We start from the raw sequence: 24,183 nt of genomic DNA, 5'->3' as shown, positions 1-24,183 counted from the left end.
GGGAGTGACTTGATCCAGGCGGCGTCCAATTATATGGAAACAGCACTTATTCCACTTTATTCCACGCTACAGTTAAGTGGCTTGAAGCCTTCAGAGACGCACAGGCGTGCGGTATAAAGCGGAGCAGCAGGCAGAGAGACGCTCCCCATGTGACATGGAAAGCTGCAGACAAAGGTAGAAGTCTCTCTGTACGCCGAGTGAAGCGGAGACAGAGGATGCTCCAAATCAAATCCACGAGGAGCTCTCTGGGTTTTTCTTGTTTTTTTTTTCTTTTTCTTTTTTTCTTTCCCTAGTCTGGAAAATCCTGGGCTCAACATAAATGATTCATGAGAGCGCGCTTCTGTTTCTGACAGAGTAATAGTGAGTTTCAGCTGAAGCCCGGCAACCTGCTGGAAGGCAGGACCAGAATCTCGGAGAGAGTCAGTTCATCTGGAGAGTTTGATCAGGAGATCAACTGTTGCTCCGCGCGGATGTCTGACCGCCGCCTGGTCCTAGTCGGGCCAGCTGGGATGGAACAGAGGCGGATTTTGCTGCTGATGCGCCGGATACACCTTTATCTGTCCTGATGTGATGCCACATTGTTGCACTGAGGGGAATGAGAACGTCACACACCGCGAGCGGCTGCTTTCCACGCTTCATCCTCTCTGTGTGTGACACACCATAATCTACCCTCTCCAGGGAGCGCTTCTGGACACTCTGACCCTCAAAAAGAGGCACAAAAGCTGACAAGCCTCGCGTTAAAGTGACTTTGCCGGGTCGGGCGGAGGGGATCATCATGCTGATGATGATGGAGACCAGCGGCATGGACGCGCATCAGGTTGATATCGATTCGGACTTCGAGCCGCATGCTCGGTCGCGGTCGTGCACCTGGCCGCTCCCGCCGTGTCCCGAGGGCTTCCTCGGGGCAGAGGAGGCGAGCCGTGGGGGTCTGGCTCTGGCGACCGTCAAAGCGGAGCGCTACGACGTGCCGGCGTGCCGGGCCGACAGGAAAGGCGGCGCGCCAGTGGAGATCAAGCACCCGGCCGGCGCCCCGTCTCCGGTAGTGGCCGCTCCCGCTTGCATGTCCGGGACTGCCCTGGACGTGGCCGGCCAGCTGCGCAAAGCCAAGTCGTCACGCAGGAACGCGTGGGGGAATCTGTCGTATGCGGACCTCATCACCCGCGCCATCGAGAGCGCACCGGAGAAGAGGCTCACTCTGTCCCAGATCTACGACTGGATGGTTCGCTTTGTTCCTTATTTTAAGGATAAAGGCGACAGCAACAGCTCGGCTGGATGGAAGGTAGGCCACGTGAAAACAATCCTCCTGACACCACAGGGGGACGTTGACTATATTTAGTGAGCCTGCAGCATTCCCTTTGTGCATATTTTAGAGCCACATAATTGACCCTTGGCTCCCGTGATTTATGTCTGTAGCGTGTCTCGCTGTCTCTCCACATGACACGGTGTGTGGAAATGGGCGTGAGCACGCCCGTTTCAGGGTTCACTGGGTTCGTGTGTTGAGAGTTCGCATCCCGTGCATATAGGAGCCACCGCAAGGAGACAGATTCCCATACTTTCCTTTGCTGCTGGAGAGGCGCGCGGTGGCGCATCGATCCGGCCTGCTGTCGGGTCACGCCGGGGACAGCGAGTGCCTCGAGCTTCTCAACCTTAAGCTGCACACTTGTTTAGGGTTTAATGCTCAGCCTCCCCTCCTCTCCTCCCACCACTAGTCTCCACCAGACCCTTTTGTCGATCCGTTGCGCCCGTGAAATTACGCACAGGCTGTTGGAAAAGCATGGCGCAAGCCAAGTGGTTTGAAACCACAATAACAAGAGATGATGACGCCGGTTGTTATAGTAAACAGATGTAACCTCGGATTATCTCTTACATTCAAATTAATATGAGGTTAATCTAATTGATTGGTCGGTCTAATCTGCTTAGATTTACCCACCATTCGGTGTTGGGATTAGCAGTCTTGTTTTCAAGGCACAAACTGCAGTTTCTCTTCATTCTCATCTTTATTTTTGTTTTCCACAGTTCTCCCTCTGGGCTTTTTGCACTTCAGAAAGCAAGATGATGAATATTACTCAGGTGTCCTGATATAACATGGGCTGATAAGAACTGGGAAGTCTGGTTGGTGAAGGGTTTCAGTAAGTGGGGAAAGTAAAAGTAAACTTGGAAAAGTTAGACATTTTTTTCAGTAAATGGCTACTGTTGCCTTCTGGAAGTCACAAAAAGAGTCTTTATTGAAGTGTTGATGTTCAACTGAGAGATACTCTGAGATTTGAAATCAAGCTTTCCTGGTCTGGTGTAGGTGGAATGGAGCAGAAGATGGACAGATTCAGACTTTATCTGCAGTAAGAATTCATTCAACTGTGGTGATGGAGAAGTTGGGTCAAATGATGAAACTCTTGGTTGACTGGTCGGTCTACCTCCCAAACCTCATCAGAAATGAGTTGTGACTTAAACAGCAAAACGATTCCATGGTCATGGTTTTCACCTAGAACAAAGCTAGGCTGCTTCTTCTCGGTCAGAGGTCAGCCACAACATGGTGAACCCTGATGGTGTAGGCAATGGAGAGACAGATTGGGAGTTCATCTGCAGTAAAGCAGGAGCTGCTTTGGTGCTTTGCGGTGAAGAAAGAAATTATTTTTCCAACACTCATTTATGGTCAGATCCATCCATCCACTGAGATCAAGGACACAAGCAGTTGGACTGAGCTTCCACAGGTTGACCTATAAGGTAATGAGTTCATATGGAGGAGGCTGATAGTAGGACCTGCATGCTGAAATGATATGGCTGAAGAGTTTCAAGTATCAGATGTGGAAAGGTCATTTCTGAGGTTTTCCGGACTCTTGAAGAAGATTCCACAGCAGACTCAGATTTCACAGGAGGAACTAGATTTCCATTTTCGTCTGGGAACATGTTGACTATTGACTGTTTTGGGGGTTCAGTTGAACAACATATAGATGAAAATAATCTCTATCCTAAACAACGGATTTATGGCAGGAGTTTAACTCTGAGGGGCTGGGGACTTTCTGATTGGCTGTTCAGGAGATGAAGCTGATTGGTGTGTGTGTCAGCGACTTGTCTCGGGACAAAACAACATAACACAAAAACACTCATATATGACGGACTTTAACAACAATAACAGCTGCAAAAACAAAAGAATGAAGGAACAAACACAGTTTGGATGAGAACACTGGGTTATGATGGATGGATGGATGGATGGATGGATGGATGGATGGATGGATGGATGGATGGATGAATGGATGGATGGATGGATGGATGGATGGATGGATGGATGATGGATGGATGGATGGATGGATGGATGGATGGATGCAATCAGACTATGTTGGCCTTTGACCCAGTTGTTGGTAGAGATTATAGTTCAGATCATCTGGTCCTGCTCTTTGTCTCCAGGTGTCCACTTCCTGTTGAGGCATCAATCTGCAACTTTGGATTCACACATTAGCACACTTCTTATCCTCAGATTGATTCCTTTAAGTGGAGCCGCAGGTCGTCAGAATAAGAACGGAGCTGGACTGCGCGCTGGAGGGGAGTGAGTTTGTTCCTGACTATGTATGGATTCTCTGAGTGGGTCTCAGTAATTGCAGTCAAGTGTTTGTTGTTGTAGTTGAGGTGGGAGGCTTTGTTTGGTCAGATGAAGTGAGTTCACTCCTGTAGGTGGTCACAGTCACGATGGTTTTGGCAGGGGTTTGGGGGGTAAGAACTCTCTCTCTTACACACACATCCACACACATGCACACACTCTCTGTCTCTCTCTCTCCATTTCGTTCATTTCAAGTGGCTGTGTGTGTGGCTGGCTGAGTTGCGCTGTGGCCTGTCTGCAGACTGTGCTGCAGGTAGGAGCTCTGACTGCACCTGAAGGCTCCATAAGGCAGCCTGATGGAGGCACACTGTGGGTGTATGGCAGCTGTAAGCATGCTGACACACACACGCATGTGCACGCACACACTTAAACACACACTCACAAACAGATGATGATCAAATATTGTCATAGAAACACGCTTACTCTTTGTGTTTGAGCCAATCAGAGCAGACCTGGAAGGACAGCGTGGAGTTTCTTCTCACACTAAATCAAAGTTCGTCTTGTCTTGGCTTATTAGCTGGATGTTGTGGAGCAAAACTATTTCTATGCTAAAAACAAAATGCAAAACTGCTAAAAACGCGAGAAAAATTTATATCAGCACTCATCTTCTTTTTCCCTTTTTTTTTTTTACCAATTTACGGAGAGAATATTTAAAGTATGAAAAACTGAGCATGAGTGACTCGATGTTAAATACGCAGAATCACAGAGCAAGTCAGTGACTCCATGCATGTAACTACTGAGCTGAAATTGATTGCACTGTTTGATCTGTAGGACCTGGTTGTGTGATTGGATTGAATTTTTGGATGCACCCTTTGCTACATTAAAGGAATGCTGTTACTGCATTTTATGTAACAAAATGTGTATTTTATTATTCAGAAAAGGAATTAATAAATTTGTTTACTTGCATTGCTTTATGTATTCCTAATATTGTACAAAAAACCCCTCAAGTGGTTAGATGAAAAATCTGCAGAAAGTGCCAGTGGATAAAATGTGGATAAAATGAATCCTTTATCTGATTAATTGACTAATTCAGAATGACCCAGTTACAAAAAAACAACATTTAGTTGCAGCCCTTGAAAAATTTTAATCTTTACTTTGAAAAAGCTGCCAAACGTCTCCCAGTGCATCTCCATGTCCTGCATGTAAAGAGTCAGCTCTCATACTTGTGGCCATCACCTTGTTACACTGAGAATGCTGGAAGCAGAGAAGGAAAACGAGATGCATCGAACACTGAGGGAGACAGAGACAAGCTGGAAGAAAAGAGACAACGCAACACCATGGAAAAAAGGTATTATTTGTTCTGCCAACTAAACCTTTCTTTTTTTTTTCAATTGGATTCCAAATTGAGTGGGAGAAGAAAAAAGAAAGAGAAAGGCGACGAGAGAAAAGCTAAGAGCGGGTGTGTGAGTAGTGGCGGTGGCCCCTGCTGCTGAGCACATTGATAGCAGCCTGAGCGCCTGTGATGCTCCAGCGCCAGCCCAGACAGAGGGGAATTGGTTGGAGATGGTGGAACAAGCTTGGAGGGTTTCCTGTGCCAGCCAGCCTGGCAGCGCGTCAACACAGAGCCCTCTGAACTGCTACACAGTTATTGTTATTATCACAAAGAGGCAGCAGAAGGGGAGGCAGCTCTTGAGTTGGCGGGCTTGGCGCTGGCTTTATGGTAGGTGGAGACAAGGAAAAGAATTTGGAAGGCAAGCAGGGTTAGTTGTTAAACGCGAGACTTGACTAAAACCCATGCGAACAGTCCTGAAAATGAAATGGGAAACGGCTCAAAGAGAGAACTGGTTGCCTGGTTAGATGACAGAGAAGTTTCTGAACTGACATAGCTGCAGCCCAGGATGTAAACAAGGGACGGACCGTCAATGGAGGCGGGATGTTCGTGGCATGAAGTGAGTCATCTGCGGTTGGAAGAGAACATAATATTCTCACCATCAGACCTCACACTTCAATCAGCTGGAATAAATCAGCTGGAACAAAGCGCTGAGAAACACTCCACTGACGGAAATTCCAGAGAGAAAACCGAATCCAGACACGGAGCAGTTGGATCTCGGGAATTGTGCCTGGTGGCGGCTTGTAAAATGTCGGCCTGGATTGCGTTCTTTCTGTGTTGTCTAACAGAATTTTTTGGGGGGGGTTAAAAAATATTCTGGTGTTTGGCTCAAGTCAAAAGAGCCAAACTAAAAATACAATGCCTGTTTCCTCAGTGTCAGTGAAGCATAACTGAACCGGCACATGATGGTCCGTAAACAAGAAGCCTTTGAGCCAGGCACCAGGGCCTCAGCACGCTGGAGCTCACCTCAACATGAAACCCAACATTTGGACTTCAGACCATGAGGGCCAAAGCCATCAAGATGAAAGCACTAAGGCCACATTTCACTTACTTATTTTAGTTTAATGCAGAAACCTGGTGAGTAAGTTAGAAATGATTTTTGTTGTTCTTGCCAACCATTCCAGCAGGACTGAGACAATACGGACATAGAATTTTAAACATGATATTCTGTGGTAGCATAGCGATAAAGATCATGATAAAACTATTTATTATGGTACTCGTTTTTCATGTGACTGTTTGACTGTGACTACATGTTCTTGAAAAACATTCCCATTTCAAACAGGCTTCTTCAGGATGCCACTTTCTTAGAAAAAGTCTGATCACTGAAATTTATTGACACTGTCACGGAAGAAACAGTAGACGAAGTAGCAAAAGTAACAATCCCAGTCATATTATCAGATTTTTTAAAATGTATTTATTTTTTATTTATCTTTCTCTTAAAGAGAAAGTTGCATATTATCAAGGTAATGCTGATAAATAGCTGCCATTGCTGCCACCTGCCTGTCTCTTTAAAAGGGTAACCAGGAGTTACCACCATCCTCTTAGTGACTCAGCGGTGGCTTTCAACGGTTTCAGGAAATCACAGTGTTTTTCACACTTCTTCAACGTCTGATTTGAAGAAAACCGAGTCCACAGAAATGCTGCACGCCAAATATTTGTTTGATTTCCCAGTTTGAGACTGACAGCTGAAAAGTGAAGCAGCACAGGGGGAGTTCCTCTGCAGTCACTCATCCTCACGTTCCCCAGCCGGATTCCACTGGAACGCAATCATGCTGTCGACATCTGAGCTGCTTCATAAAGTATTCACTCCCCCCAACTTTCCACATATTGTGCTCATTATGAAACACCATGGTTTGAATAAATCATCGTGCTCTTGTGGTGTGTTTGTTTTGGGATTTCTGAATCTTTTCAATGTCTTGTGAGGAGCATTTTGACTGAGAACGTTGTCCTAACTGTCAGTGCAGACAGGATTAAGTTTGGAGAACGAGCGCATGCTAACAGATGTTTTGCACAGATATAAAAATGTGCTGTGTGTATGCATGCATGTGTTGTGTAGCTGATGTCTGATGGGAGTCATAGTCCACCGGGCACGGGTCTGGTTAATAATTCAGTTGAGGCTCTTTATTAAGGCAGCACAGATTCCACCTGATTCTACCTTAATTGCAGGCAGGATGTGCCTCTCAGACGCTCTGAGTCTCTCCTTCTCCAGTCTGCTGTGAACATTCAGCAGAAAGATCACACACCGCTCTGCTTTGGCCCCGCCGGCTCAATGGCGGGCCCTCTGCCTCTGGTCCAGCCAGGTTCACAGAAATGGACGTTTGGAGATGATCTCGGAGCTTCCAGAGAGTATTGACTCAGAGGTCAGGCATGTGCTCCGGTTGTGAGTCACTTACATTTTTAATTAGATCTTTATGAGGGTTTCCTCCTTTCACAGGATTCAGCAAACTAAGATTGATTGTGGGTAATCAGTCAGACGACAGCTGCCTGGTGATTAATGCTGCAGCAGAGTGGCGCTGGCCGTCTGGGATCGGAGCCTTTCAGGCCCAAATGAGGACAAACCAAAGAGGAGCTGAAATGTGACCGGAGCTTTGAAGATGTTCGTCATGTTCCACCCACAAACTCTGGTTCATTTTATTAGTATTTCATAAGATGCGTCATCACAACGCCGCTCATAAGTGAAGGAAAAATGTTAAATGGATTTCATGTGCAGGTGTTTTAGTTCTCCACCGGCTTTGAACATCTACAGATGGAATATTTTGTCAATTTTTTGCTGATTAACAAGTCAACCTCAGTCAGTCCCAACACCAATTTGGATTTTGTGGACTTTGACTAATCTGCATCAATAGGGAGCTTAGTCAAACAATTAGTCATCTTTAACGCACTTCATCAAAGCATTGAAATCGTCTCTTGTTGACAAAAATCCTGTCCACCTGCCCTTCGTGACACCAGGCCTGGGTTGAACTATTTCACACAGAGAAGTCTCTTGTGATTGTCAGAGATCTTGATATTTTGCTTCAACTAATCCGATTCCACTGTTTGGTTTTTCAACATGAATACTATGAGGACAATTATATGAAAGATCATCAAGTGGCTAAATACTAGAAAGGCATTGATTCCCTTTTATAACGTCTGATACCGATATCCGAGACTTAACATTGGCCGATATCAATCCAATACAGAAAAACAATTTGATTAACTTCAAGTTTTTCTTTTTTTTTTATACACAGACATAAATGTACTGAATTACTAATTGATTTCATAACTCTGCACCAGTTCAGAAAACATAAATCCACCAATACCTTCGCAAGCTTGGTCAAACATGTAAAAACAATAACTTCAATTTGTTCAGTCGGTGAAATCAGGAGTAAAACAGCCGATGTAAAATAATAATAAAGAAAATAAAACTGACTAAAATAGGTTGATTATTTTGGTGACACATGTAAAAGTAAACAGCAACAAACCTTCCTTCACATGATTCAGAAAGTCCGTTTAAGAATTCTAAATAAAATGCAGAATAAATAATAAAGCATGACGCTGTTCAGAACACAAAGAATATAATTAGACTGAATAGATGTGCTCTTATGGATTGCTGCCGACACCCGATCTAGAATATTTGTCTTTATCGGGGCTGATTCACATATTAATATAGCAGTAAAAATGCCTGGCTGGAAATTGCAAAGTTGTTTTCGACGGCGGAGGCTGTCTGCAGGAAACCATGGCTCTGTGTGACCGTTTCGTTATCTGTATGTGTTGTGGCGTGATGAAGGAGGGCAGTTACCAGGTGACCTGAGCCGTGTGCGCGAACACGAACGTCCCGCAAACACGCGACGGTGCGTCGGGCTTCCGGTGAAGTGCAGTGGAGCCGTGGAGTGTGTTTTGTTCTCAGTGTGACTCAGTCATGCAGAGGTGATGCTCAGCATCAGTCAAGTCACATTCACTTGCTGACAGTTGAATCCATTTTCATTAAAGAAGGCTGCTTCTGCACTTTAACTGTGGTTGATAAAAGCCACTTGAAAGTAGAAACCATTAGCGTGTGAAGAGTTGGATCATTTACTGTTTTAACCAGAGTTATTTGCCTGCTTCCTTTGTCAAATGTCTGTTAAAACACCGACTACACTGTGAGGACGTCTCTTAACAATGTCAAGCCGAGCCCACAGGGTGTATTGTCACTAAAGAGTATTCTCTCCAATGAATATTCATCAGACCGCATATTTATACAAATTACTGTAAAAGCCTTTCATGCTGAGTAGGGATGAATTACAACCTTGTCATTTTAGGGACGATTAATCAAACACCACTTAATGCTTTAAATTATAGCTAAAGAGATTCATATTATGTATGTAAAGATCAGATAAAATGTGTGCGTGTGTGTGTGTGTGTGTGTGTGTGATGACAGCAGTGCAAGACAGACTCTCTGTGGAATTCTGTGTCAATTTGATGAAAATAGGTCAGGATTGAGGGCATGACGTTTAGCATTGTGATCGCGTGACGCAGACGCTGTGCTGACGACGGCCTCGTATGAACCCCAGGTAGCCCACCTCCACCCTCACCCCACCCCCAGGCCAATCCACGGCGATGTGAACTCTGTCCTTTTATCCTCTGCCATGGCTCCATCGGCTTCAAAACTCACCTAAAGAAATTTAAATCTGAAGGCTGCAGATTAAAAAGACTGCTCTCCAGCAGGATTTGCACTCAATTCCAAAAGAGACTTGGCCTTGTGGAATTTATTTGATTTAGATGTACTTTTGAATATTGTTGCTCTGCTTCAGGGAGAGAAAATAGATATTTTATCTGGATGATACTTCAACCGTCAACCGTCATTATTAGATATTTATGGTTCGGTTTATTATATTTCATCTCTCATGACAACTGCACCATAAGAATGTAAAGAAATTCAAGGTAGACCTGTGCATTCAGACAAGCTGGTGCAGTGTTTGTCCACATATATGACAATCTCTTCCATGTTAGCCTCTGATATAAAATTGTGCAGAAGTTAATTTAACTGCAATGTAGAAAAGATAAGATAGATTTTTTTCTGACAGATCACCAAAAATGAAAAATAAATTGTTTTATCACCTTAAGAGGACTGTCCTGATGCCAGAAAGGACTTTAGCTGCTGATTAGCCAAATGCTAATTTAGCAAAGAAACGTGTATTTGCCCTGTTGTGTTATCCAGCTAACACTAGTCATAATCTGCTTGATGCAGAACTTGGACCAGCAGGTGTTTCTCAGGGTTTGCATCACACACTGCAGCAACAAGTACAGTGCTGGCCAGTCTTACATGATATTTTCTACAGACCAGAATAATTATGTTTCTTTATTTCTGGTACAAATTTGGAAATCTTTGATGAAACGTAAAATAAATGTAATTAATTAAGAAAACAGACAAAAATCAGTTGAAATCCTGTCTTGATCCAGGTGATGTGGCCACCTGCACTCTGGGCCTGTTAGCATGGGGGTTGGTGCTGCATCAGACCTGCCTTTTAATCCCCAGCATGGAAAATACAATGGAAAAATGGGCTACGGGTGTTCCACTGCAGGTTAAGGGGTTTCAATGAATGTTTAATCTATAATTCATGTTTAATTTTCCCTGAAAATAAATAAAGTTTTGGAACTTTGAATTGAATGGATTGAGACATGCATGCAAACTGTTACATAGTTGAAACCAGATATTTACATACACAGAATAAAAGGACATACATATTTTTATTTCTCACCAGTTAAATCTGATCAAACTTTCCTTGTTTTTGCTTAGTTAGATTTACCAAAATTATTTCTATTTCTTAAATGCCAGAAAACAAAAAAATTTTTTAGGGGTTTTATTTTTGTAGCTTTCCTTGAACTTAAAGGTTTGCATACATTTTGGTCAGTATCAGAGATGACTGTCTTTTAAAATGTATAACTTGGGTCAAACACTGTGAGGTTTACTTCAACAGGCTTGTCATATGTAAAATGCCCAAATCTGGACTGTATTATTTTTTCCAGGTTTAGTGGCATAAAGTGCAATTATTATTAATTGTTTTTTGTCAAATAGCAAAGACAATACATCATATATGCAGTATTTGATTAAATGTTTAATTGCTAAAATGCAAATATGGAAACACATGTTGTACTGTGTGTTGTTTTAGCACATGCAAATTGTTGCTTTATCATAATAGAAGCCATATAAACCAAATAGTATGTAAAGCATATTTTATAAAATCAGTGACAGTTGAAATTCTAGTGGCTAAATGTTAAACCGGTCAAACATATACTGGCTTCCAGTATCATCTTCCTCCTTCATCATCCTCCACTTTGTGAAGTAGACCGTGTCTCCATAACTGATTTATTAGCTCCCTGAGAGTCTGACTTCATCAAATCCGTGATGCTGACAGTCATATATATACTGGCAACCCCAGTCAATGTGAGCTTTTAATAGCTGCATTAATCTGTCTATTTAACGGTGTTGTTGAGCTGGAGGTGGTCACTGAAAGACACGGCACTAAAAGATGAGGTATGGCCTCTGATGGTCGGCGATGGAGGAGCAAAATGAAAAGCAAAATGAAAAGCAGTGAAGTTCTGGAGGACAGCTGAGGATTTCCAAAGAGCCTTTTTTCAGATGGGGCAGAAAAGAATCGCAATTCTCCATGGTGTCCCTTTCAGATATATGAGACAGCGATGTCGGCATCCGAGCATGCCCAAAGTGACATTTAATTTGTCTGCGCTGCTAGATAATTTCAGTTATATGTCCTGAGGATAACTCAATGCACTGTTTCACCTAATTAGCATAGTCAAACATGTTTAGACTAATCGTCAAAACAACTTTTATAGCCCTCCACATGTATACCAGAGGTGTCACTTTGTGGCGGGTTGTTATTTTCTGAGTACAAGAGAACATAGTGCTACTTTTTTTAATCATCAACATGTGAATAAAAGACAGGCTTTAGGCATGTGTTCCCTGTCTGTTATTCTGTCATCATCTCAGGATATTAGCATTCTACTCATGCAACATAGACATTTCACTGTCACTCTTCCAAATTTTTCAAATTCCTATCACTTCAAACAAAAAAACAAACCAAAACAAAGTAATTTAACAATGTGACTTTATTGTAGAAAAATGTTAACCTCACCTTCTAACAGAAAGCTTAATGTCAGTTCAGTGGCTCTGAAAGCACACTACGTGTGAACACGTTTGTCTTTGTTGATCCTAAGCGAGCTCCGTGAGTCTAGAGGCTTTCAGCTGAAAACATTTAATCCATAAATGTGTGGAGATTGGTGAGAAATTACGTGAATCTGCTCTAACCTCAGTCACATCACAGATGTGCACAAATCTTTGTCAATATTTTGCTAATGTTGAACCCCCCCAACCCCCACCAATTTCACAATTATGGTTTTTCCATTGGATAAGAAATGAAATAAAACTCATATGTGAATAAACATCTTTATGTAATAAGTCATTAAAACCATGTAAACAGTTACATGGGTAAATGTCTACAGTTATAGTTATAGTAGATAACTGTAAATAGTTATCCAATAATTTATTAAGATGCTAGCGCTCATCATCCATCAGCCAATCAGAGCCAATTGTCTTATTCAGGCCTTGGAGCAACAAGTCTCACTTACTTGGGAGTGGCTACATATGCTGCATTTTTGGGTAAATTGTCATTGATGATACATTGGAATGACACACAACTTTTTATGAACTAATATATTATTAGAGATCAAATAAAAGATGTAACAGCACTCAAGTTTGTTTGTATGCTACTCAAACAAACTCGAGTAGCATATGATGAACAGATAAAGGAAATAAAATGTGACTAATATAAAGCAGGTGCAAAAGTGGATGCAAAACCCAGGTAGGTTGAGACGTTCGGTTTTAAATTAGCCTTTAAAACATCAGCAGCTGCTCTGAAGACCATAAAAGACGAAGAAGACCTCACAGTCAGTTTTAATGACGGGATTCAACAGAACGCCTTTACTCCTGTGTTTTTCCCTGGCAGACAGCTTCATTTCAGCAAACTAGTCTGCTGCAGCAGGTGGAGAAGGCACAGCGTCAAGTAGATTAAGCCACTCCTGTTTCTGGTATCTTTTTCAAACCTCTTTGGAAGTTTGGTAGAAAATTCTGTTGGTTTTGAAGCTGCAGCCTTGGTACCACTAACTGACCTCATGTCATAGCAAGACAGCAGTAGATAACATCCATCCATTTTCTGATCACCCTTCTCCCTAACGGGGTCGGGAGGTGCTGGTGCCTATTTCCAGCTGCGTTCCGGGCAAAAGGTGACCTGTCCTGGCATGGACAGGTCGCCAGTCTGTCGCAGCAGTAGATAACATTTATATATAAAAAAATATTTTATCTACTTGTTAAAACTGTCCTTATGTGTCAACAATATGTTATATGAGACAGATAATCTGAAAAAAATTAGATTCTCTGCTTCTTCCAGTGCCAACCAATCAGAGCCAGGAGGAGGGTCCTAATACTGTCAATCCCCCTTTTTTAACTCCACTATGCTAACTAGCATACCCTGTTGTGAATTCTAAGACTAGCTGGCATGGCTGGCCCGATGGCCGATGAATTGTTTTACTGTAACAGTAAATTGTTTCTCTATCATCAGCACATTTAGTAGTGACTGCATGAGGTTGGTTGACAGCGCTAAGGCCCTCCTCCTGGCTCTGATTGGTTGTTTTTGGTCAGGGTGCAGTTCATTTCTTCAGACATCAATAATAGCTCAGGGAGCAGGTGGAAGAGATCGATCTGTTCATAACAAACCATCACAACATGATAACAGTTTTAGAAATTATGTTACTTTAGTAGTGTATGTAGCTCCTAGGCTAAATTATTATTTTCTAACTTTAGGATCTGAGGTGTGAGCTGGCCTTCCAGTGATTTATTTCTCGCAGTTCTGGTAGAAACACAGTGAAAGTGGGAAAGCTTCCATCAGGCCTAATTCAGACAATCGGACGTCTAACTTTAGACGTCCGATTGTCTGAATTAGGATTATTCAAAATGGCATCGGGTGCTTCAGTTGAGATCTAAATAAAGTACACACTCACACAAAGGCTGGGATTAAGAAAACAGTTTGAAACAACGTGTTAATGGAACGCAGCCACGTCGGGGCGTCTGCTGACAGATGTGATGTCCGTTGGGGGCTGCCGTACTGAAGCTGACGGGAGGCCGGAGGGAGGACACCATGGCAGAGTGGCGGTTGCGTGACTGAGCGGCGCGCGGGGTTTGCTCGTGTAATTCTCCGAAGATGGATATGAAAGGCGCGACGCTAAGACTTTTCCCTGCGCTTCCTCCCCTTCCCTCCTCTTCCCCTCTTCGTCTGTACTAATGATCTGCTCCGCCTGTCGCTGCTTGGCTGACTGATACCCACTGACAGCCCCACTCAAGTGGAAATCCCCCCTCCCCACCCAGCCTTCCACAAGCACACCCATACAGAGAGAAAGTAATGAACTCTCCTCCATCGCGGCGCCGCGTGCTCACTCACTATGCATGTGTGACACACATGCAGCGCGCGCGCCAGCTTGCATAAGCGCTCGCGGTGAGCCAGCTCTACGTTAACTAATCACAGCCATTTGTTCAGTCACATGTCAGCAGACATATATATGCAGAGCAGATGACAAACACACAAACAGGCCACACATGTATGTTTCCCCTCCTTCCGTCGCATAGCGTGACTGTTCAGCAGCTGACTCACAGTCCATGCATTGTTATGCAAATGACAGCGTTTGAATTAGTGGTGAGTGGAAAGAGGTGCATTTCTGTCAAAGTTCCTCAGCGTCACAAAAAAAAAAAAACTTTTTTATTAGCTTACTTTTAGAGAAAGTGTCCATCAGGCCTGTAAATATTCTGGTTCTTCTTAATGAGCTCTGTTAAAGTTTTATGGCATGGAAAACATGCTGATGACATTTATGACTTGACTCAATATTTTTTTAATATGACTGTAAACAGTACAAAGAGGAATATCTGAATGATCATATTAACTGATGGATTTAAATATGAAGAATATTAAACATGAAGAGTTTACACACCTGAATGTATAATCAGGAAGCCCCACAGGCTTAGTGGTCCCTGAGTTCACATGTAGGTACAAGAAGGAAAATTTCCCCTGGCTCTCAGTTTATGAAGTCATAAGATTTTCATCAGAAAGCCAAGCTAACCAGGGTTAGCAGTTTGGTTCCAGTCCATAAATACTCTTAGTGGCTGAGATAAAGTTTAACTGGATATGTTGGGAAGGGTTCATTTGGGTTTTAGGTTTAGGTTTTCTTTCTTCAAACAGATTGTTTATGTGTTCAGTTTTTCCTACTTATTTTTCTTTGTTCCTGTTTTGCTAAAGTTGAGGTTTTTATTTTTTTCAGTTTCTCAAATCATAAGTTTTAAGTTTTTAGTACCAGTAATATGTACTAAAAATATATTGTCATCTTTCTAAAATAATGCCCTACATTTTTTTAATGTCTAAAACATCTTTTGGCAAAAAATTACTTGGGCCATTGTTTTGGAAAGATGATAATATTGTAGTGCTGGCTAAATTAGTCCATTTATCTGGCTTTTTGTTCCTGTCTAAGTTGAAGGTAATCCTGATAGAGCACCAAAAATGCTCCCTTTTTTTGTTGAATAAAAATGAAATCAATCTCAGGATGTGTTTTAAAGAATTGTTGCTCAGTGTATAGCAAATTTGATCAATATTTAGGATTTTAAATGAGAGATGATCAAATGCAGTCTAGACTCAATAAAATTTTTTAGTTAGCCCCGATAGCTAGGCGATGACTGGCTATTTGTTGCAAAGTTGTAGCATTTAGAAGCCATTCGTACAATGTCTGTCACTTTCTCAACATTTGGTTTTCACATTATGAAAAGAAAGTATGTCAAAGTTATGGAGACTTCTTTGGTCCTTTCATAAGCTGGTCACCTGGGCCACCAAGAAGTTTTTATTGGTCTAATTTTCTTTCACAATAGAACAAGACAAATTAATATTGTGGCCCCACAATGATCACGTACATTATGATTCAGACTTTACTTTGACAACAGACACAGACTAGTCCTTGTCAGAGCCCTAGAAATCCTCAAACTTTGTCATCTTCCTAATTCATCCTGGTGTTATTTTCTCAGCTGCGCCCCCTAAGGTTCAGAAAGAGAACTGTTGGTAAGTGGTGTTAAAAATAAACCTGGAAAGTTTACATAGGTCCAGCAAGCACATTTTTACTCTGAGTATGTGGAAAAAGAAACACAATTGTTTTATGGTATATGAGTAAAATGCTGAACAGTGAGCAGGTTTATATACCACAAGTTACTCTGCAATCCTCCTGGAGAAACTTTATTCTTACCAGTGTAAAACAATTTTTATGTCAGAATCATTATATTGTATTTACAATCAGATTAGTTTTTCTACATTGATTCCTATTAAGAAGAGTAAATTCACATTCTCCATTTTAACAGCAGTTATATCATCATATACCTTCTTTGAAAGACATTTATTGTTAATTTTCTAGTAATTCCATTTTGGACTCACTGTTCAGGAACTGAAAAGCTTGTAGATAGATGTGGTGTATGGCAGATTCTTCATATATCACTGATGCTTACTGAAGTTTATGTACATCCGAGTAAAATGAATATTGAACATGAAAAAAATTGTCTTAATTAAAATATAAACTTCATGCTGCAAACTCAGTTTTCATCTATCGCTGCAGTCCCTTCTACATCTCAGCTCTGATTCATTGTTGGAAGGTTTTTCTGCCCCACCGCCGTTTCTCTAAAAAAAAAAATTCCACCATCATCAAATCTATTTATGTACACATCGAATACCTAGGATGTGGCAGAAAGCCCTTCCATAGTGCCCATGGGCAAACGGCTGCCACTTCATATGCTCAGCATCACCTTCAGACTGCAGCTTGAGGACGTAGCCTACTTTCTCAATAAAATAACAACTTTCTGTTCTTTCATTAGTGCACACTCGAGCACTTACTGAGTATTCTCCTGCTGAGCCTTCTCCTAATTGCTAATTGGCCCTTACTAATAATAAACAAGCATGCATATGGAAATGTGATCAAAAGTAGTTCAGGGTAACATGCTTCTGTAGACAAATCAACACTGCAATCAATCCACTGTATACCAGTGTATATAGTACATTACATGTATCACCTATCATTGTATCATAAAGGGGTTCTGTAATCATAGTAATAATAATAATAATAATGATAATAACAATCTTGTAGATTACTGCTGTGCTGGTGGAGTTCTGTGGGAAAGGAGGTCAGTAAGAAACAGTCTGATGCAGGGCAACCCCTCTGGGCTCCCCCCTCCCCAGTCCAACCCTGTGTGCAGCTCACACTCTCTCATCTGATGGCTCGACCCAGCCATTATGCTCAATCAGGCGGGTTACACAAGATCCAGGAAGGCCCTGCCGGCTCTGGCAGCTTAAACCAGGAGACGTGGCAAGGTGCTGGGCCAGCAGGACCGAGGTCCAGATGAATCAAAGACTCTGGTGAGTCGGGTTTTATTGGCACTTTTAATTATCGTGGATGAGCCTCTGCTTATTTATTATTTTTGCACTATTTGTTATTCTTGATGATATACATCAATGACATGAGCTTTTTTTCAAATTGTAAAGCAGCAGCATTGACTCACTCCAGGTGCTAGTAAAATGTTGAATATTTAGCACCTAAGCCATTCCAGAATTATGATGACTGATATCATGAATTTATTGTTATTGTTATACTTACATTTGACATCTGAAAGCTTACACCACAATAATTATCTGATCTCGGTATAAGATTTAGTAAAAACTAAATTCTTAGACGAAACTTAGGTTTCTGTGATTTGTCTGTTAGTCTGTGGACTGACAGAGTGGACTGTCACTGTTCATACATATCAACAGTTTGAATAAATATGAACCTTTCCTAATCTTGTACAGTGTACACGCTCATCCTGCAGAGATGAGGGTTCACCCTAGTATACCAAATTCTTGGAAGAATGAATCTTACAAATACTTTTTACAAATATCTAATAGTGATCAATGAAAGTGAAGTTCCATTAAAATGTATTTTTAAGAAAAATAAATACAGAATCTTCCTTAAAAGCTGGGAATATTTTTGGTGCAATTTAAGTAAACATAAAAATTTTGTGCCGGTTTGTTTCCATTGCCCAGAGTTGCTACAGCAGGAACAGCCTGAATACAGGCTCCTAACTAAATATTGTTTTGTTTTCTCGTGATGAATCTGATGTCAGACCTCAGAAAGAAATCTTCGGTTTATTTCAGAAAGAAATCTTCGGTTTCTTTCCTTTTACAGTCATTGACAATGACGATAAAACGGGACGTTGGAACGTTCAGAGCAGTGGAGAAACTTCGGATGAAGTTTTTTATTGAGAAAAGCTCTGCTTTACTCCACCTCTTCATTATCAGCCTGACCCACTGCCACATTCACATACACACGCACACGCACGCACACACGTGCTTGCACACGCAAACATGCATGTATTTAAACACTGCAGGGGAAAAACACACACACATCCCAGCATTCCAATTTGCAATTCATGAGCGGCGTCTCATTAGACTTTAAGTTTTACCATAGGCCTCTGAAGTATATGGCTGGAGCAGTTATTAATATTTCATAGTCTCCCATTGAGGAGCTAAAAACGAAGTCAACCCGCTTCCGCTACAAAGTGACTTTTGCTCGTCTGTTTTCCCCCTCTTCCTCCTCTTCTTTATCACCCTCTCTCCTCCCTGTTTGTTATGATGCCGTTCTCTTCCCCTCTCCTCAGTTTGCTCCTCTGCCACTGCTTTTTCTCCTCAGCTTCCCTGCTTCCGATCCCTCTCTGTCACACAGACCCTAACTCAGACTGACTTAATTGGGCTGTCTTTGTTCTGGGAAATGTGGGCATACCTTCACCATCTTCCTATTTGGAGTCAGAAAGAGCGGAAGAGAAAGAGAAGGAGAAGGAAAAGAGGAGCAACAAAAGAGAAGATGAACGGATAACTCTGGTTCCACTCCTGCTGCTCAAAGAGGATCATGTGTGCCATGCTGAGGCTAGGAGGGACTCAGGAGGTCAAAAGGTGGAGGATGGGTGATGTGTGTATGCGTGTGCAGACAAAGATGGGTGGGGGGGGGTCTCAAGGGTTCACAGGGTGTCTGTCAGACTGGCAGACAGGAGTTCTGCCCCCAAAACAAACCCATGCATGAATAAGTCAATAAACCGCTCTCTCTGTGTGAGAGATGGAGCGTGTGCGCGTGTCTGGGTGTGTGTATGTGTGTGTGAGAGAGAGAGAGAGAGAGCAAAGGGAAGAAAAAGAAGAGAATTACACAAGGGTGATGAATTCCTGCATTTGTGACAAAGAGACAGATACCACATTCTCTTACACTGACAAAACGACAGAGAAAGTGAGAGACACACTGTGTAAGACACTGAGAGAGTGAGAGACTCATTCAGAAAAAGAGTGAAAGATAAATAGAGTGATTAAAAAACCGGGTGTTTGAGGGACTAACAGAGCTATGTTAGTCCCTCAAACACCCGATTGACCTCAAGTCTTTCCCCAATCACTGGGTCAAAGTATTAAAACGTATATTTGTTAGTAGTATTTTATTTGACACAATAACAAACTTGTTAAAGGAAATGTTAAAAAGAATGAACATTTGGAGTCCTGTGGGATGTGTACGTCACGCTGTGTACACACTTCCTGAAGCGAAACCAAAACAGATTACTAAACTTCACATATGGATACCAATGCCATCCATCCATCCATCCATCCATCCATCCATCCATCCATCCATCCATCCATCCATCCATCCATCCATCCATCCATCCATCCATCCATCCATCCATCCATCCATCCATCCATCCATCCATCCATCCATCCATTTCTTCTTCCAGTGTGGAGGGGGGACCTGTTGTCAATCTCCAGCAGTCATTGGGTGACAGGTGGGCTACACCTTGGACAGGTCACCAGTTTGTCTTCTTCAATTAATGTGTGTTGCCATTAAGACATTTTGAAACACCAAGCAACATTTTAAAATTATAAATATTTAGAATTTGATGAGTTGAAGGGATTGTCTTGAAACCAATGGCAGGCCTACACCCAAAACTTTCTTGAATTATTTCTCGTTTCATTTGTCTATTTTTTAATTAGATAAAAAATAAATAAATAAATGAATAAAACATTGGTCCTCAATAATGGAGAGTCTTTCAAGAAAAGGACGTGGAGCAGCCTGACAGGACAGGGAAGCAAACACTGACAGCACGACCATGTAGTGATTTATGATCAGTGGATGTCATCTGAGCGATCATCTCTAAGCTTTGTCCAAAAACAATGATTTTAGCGACTGTTCATTCACACAGCCCAGTGAATGAAGTCTGGTCTGGATAAAGGGGTGTGAATAGTGGGAGTTGGTGTAGCTCTGATCTTGGACAGTTCTGAGTTAATGAAAAGAATAATTTAGTAAGGTTCATAGATTCATCGGCAGAAAAAGGGAAACACAGAAAAAAAAGAAGAGTTATGGAAGGGAGACGGGCCGGGGGTGTGTGGTGTGACACAGAGACAGAAAAGCAGCATGGAAACAACTCCACGTCCTTGAAAACCAATAAGGCTCATTTAAATTTTAGACTGAGGACTCCTTCTCCCCTCTCTCGCTTTGTTTGACCTCTTCCTCGCCCTTCTTCTTCACGTCCTAATCAGTTTAATCTCTCTGTGTTCATCCCTCACCGATGCGCTTCCTCCCTCTCCCTCTCTCTTCATTACTGCTAACTTTCACAAAGCAGATTTATTCATATGATGGATGGTCTTCCGGGTCACTCCTCCAAAGGTCGTTCGAGTGTGTAGTAAGACCTGGGAAGCAGACAGTTAACTTTCGACCATGCGTGGTTGTTTGGAATGGGACATGAGTTAGACTCTCAGGGTTTGAGTGTTGGTTGTATGTGATACAGTTTGCCTAGCAGCTTTTATTGTTAGCTGTAGGAAGCCTGCTGCATGCACATAGACAGATTTAAAAGAAAGATGGGGGTCATTTCTCAAGGTCCCACTCTTCTCTGTTTCGCCCCATCAATTCTCCCTCTGCAGTATTGTGAGTGTCTGTGGTTTTCCCGCTAGCTGGCTACCTCGGCGGCAGCTTTACAGGTGCCCCTCCCTCAGCATTCTCAGCACCGTAACGCCCTGTAGCCTTTCTTTCCTTCTATGCTGCCCCCTCTTCTCCTCCCTATCTCGCATTCCCTCCGTCTACGATGGTCAGGTCTCATGGGGAAAGACAGTTGGAAGGATGCAGAGTTGCTGCCATAGCAACTACAACCCTCCCTCTTCCTCAGGTCTCCTTAGCAACTAGTTGCTTGGCATTGTTGTAATGAGCCATCCCAGCATGCCATCCTGGGGAAGCTGGAGATGTGTGATGGCTAAACATGCTGTCAATGTGTGGTGAAGTCAACTTATAAATCAGACTCCAAACTTTTGCTAATGATTACATTTGAGTGCACAGACATGTTCTCGTCCTGAATGTTTGTCATTAACTTGAAACTTCGGATTCAAGTTAATATGTGACTGTATTCTGGAATGAAACCATCAGAATCAGAACATCCCGATTCTTTCTTCACACAGGCATACATCACAAAAGCATCTGTGTACTTTAAAACGCATGGTTTCAGATTAATTACAGACACATGTTTGATGTTTCAGTTCATTTTAAAATGGAGGAGCCGAATACCTTCACCAGGATGTGGTGGTTATGAGATGAAACACTCCACACAGTTTGAAACTGTGGCAGTTGTCCTTTGTCTCATTGATTTGATGACACGCACTGGAAGTTGTAATAAACTGGTTTGCTTGTGCCGTCCATGCTGCTGGGATTTAAAGGGTTTCTGCCGTCTTTGTTCAGATTTTCACACACACCTGTCATACAACAGCACAGAACATCTGTTGATGAATCCACACCAATAAGAGCTGATTTCAACCCTTAACATGACGTAGGTGGGAGGCTGAAGTAGTGCCAGTAGTAACCCCTGAAACTAGGTGAGTGGCTCCAGCAGACTCCAGGAACAACTTTTGAGTTCTCTGCAGTGCTAGGAACAACTAGCGTACTGGCAGACGACTCGCAGGCCTCTGCTGGATCATCTGAGCTCAGCCAAAATCAAGAGCATCTTTCAATATCCAGATCTTGCTACATAAGTCCGAATATATTAATTAACATGTTTGATATAACACATTCCAGTCCTGGTGGTACAGTATGTTTAGAGGGTGAATCTTTTCCTTTAGTTACACATGTGTGATGTAGCAAAATACACAAAAGTATCAGATCTTTTTTCAGTAACTTTAGGTATACAAAGTTCCCATTTTGTGCAGTGATGCAAATTAGTTGGTAGCACTAAGTATGTCTTATTAATCAGGAGGCCAGTGTTTCCCCAAACTGCTCCTGTTTTTAGGGGACTTCCTGTTTTTGGCCTCTCAGAGTATAGATGCTTATTCTGTGAATCCCATTATGATCACCAGGAACAGATGTGATGCTAATTAACACAACCTGAATGTCTGTTGGTGCCATTATCCCTAAAGACATATATGTTTCCAAACTAAGGGACAATAAAGGATAATTCTATTTTATTCCAGTCTATTCTATTCAAAACAATAAGCATTTGGAAGTGGTGAACTGTAAGTGACATATTTAGTGCTCCACAAGTGTTCCTCTAAACAAACAAAACAGGTTAATTTGCATTCTTTTCCACAAGAAAAGAAATGCAACAAATATATTTAATCAGACTCAGCGTGATGTTTACCATGAGAGCATTAAATCCTGAGGTACTTTCATACTGTCTTCATGAAGCAGCTAAGGAGCAAAGGTGCCCAAGCAATGAATATTCAACAGTACCTTAATTTAATTATGAATATTCAGTGAAAAGTCTGGAATAACTGTGGTCACAATGAAGTGCCTTTCCAGGACCACTTATTGCTGAAAAAAAAAAGGATTCTGTAACTGAGGTACATGTTATGTTGTCCACCGTTTCCACAGGGAAGTGCTGCAGTATTCTGTTTGGAGACTCTAAAGTTGTAGGGGAAAAAATTTAATGTTGACGTATTTTGTATGCAAATATGGTTTTTAATTCTATTCTCCCAGTTTCCTAAACCTCCCTGAATTTAGACCGTCAAACATGAAACATGTTCTCTTTTTTTTAAAGTCTGAGAAACTTTTCAAATAATGTATCAAACTATTTTCTACGATGTTTTTATGAATATGTGTTAATTTCAATTCTTACAACACAAAGCACATATTCAAGGATTCTTTAAATTTTTTTATATAATTCTTTTGGCGTATTGAATGTATCTTCTGAATCTGGGAGGATCAAAAAACATTGGTTTTATTCAACTTGGTTTTTTTTATGCATACTTTACAAATACATTTTGTGGACACAAATAACAGAAAGAGATGTATTTTTATTACATTAGTTCATATATAATAATTAGTAAATAAAAAAAAAAATACAATACTAAAACTTGACATTTAGAATAAATCTAAACACTGAAAATTGGGTTTAAAAACCCTGAAATTTAATACAATAGTGATACTATTGTAATATAAGTACAGATAACAAATGTGTCATCGGCACATTAAAACATAGAAACGTCACTAACTTTCAGCAGTCTGCATAAAGTTTGGCAAAATTTGAAATGAATAAAAAAAATAAAATAAAATAAAAACATATCTGGAGAGCCAGACAGGTAATCTTCCAGCAGTGATTGGGTTTTCAGCGTGGTGTTGCAGTGCGGACCCCGGTGAGCGTGGGCCTCCGGTTGGCCCCCGGTGAGCACTGCGGATGTGACAGCTGACTGCTGAGGTAGGAGTGGCTCTCTTGAGACCTGATAGCAGGTGTGATCAGGCCTGTTTATCGGCTTCTCGTTTGGCTCCCAGAGGTGTCACGATGCCACACCTGGTGTGTGAAAACCCCCGGAGGGCCCGGGGTGGGGGAAAAACCACAGCTGAGGAGGCAGCTCTCTTTTTCAGTCGAAGGTGGAGGCAACGGACCCATTTACTCCTGTTACTATAATTAAATGGAGTTTTAGCACTCGTGACGTTTTGTTGGAAATGTTGCGTCATGGCATGAAATCTGAGTGATAACGTGGAAGGTAGAATAACATCAGGTTAGTTTTGCTTTACAGTCACTGCGTCTGTCCTGCAGCTGAGACACAGAAACCACTGAGGTCAAGCCAGGCTGGACTTGATCAGGTTCTGCTCTTACATCACTGAGCCCGTCTTGTTCTCCATGCAATTCAGCACACAGCACAAGTTAACTTCACTGTAAACTTTTGTATCTGGA

General features: G+C 41.9%; 1 protein-coding gene across 1 annotated transcript in view; it reads left to right on the top strand.

Moving 5' to 3' along the window:
* Positions 1 to 24,183, top strand: part of foxo6b (forkhead box O6 b) — a 42,692-nt gene continuing 18,509 nt past the window's right edge. The window contains exon 1 of the mRNA XM_055056011.1: positions 1 to 1,279. Coding sequence (XP_054911986.1) covers positions 776 to 1,279 — 504 coding nt within the window. The 5' untranslated portion in view covers positions 1 to 775. The remainder of the gene's footprint in view (positions 1,280 to 24,183) is intronic.

This window comes from Poeciliopsis prolifica, unplaced genomic scaffold, assembly GCF_027474105.1.
Source record: "Poeciliopsis prolifica strain line A6 unplaced genomic scaffold, Auburn_PproV2 SCAFFOLD043, whole genome shotgun sequence".
Lineage (NCBI taxonomy): Eukaryota > Metazoa > Chordata > Actinopteri > Cyprinodontiformes > Poeciliidae > Poeciliopsis > Poeciliopsis prolifica.
The sequence above is the reverse complement of the archived record's forward strand: the minus strand, read 5'-3'. Positions and strand labels throughout refer to the sequence as shown.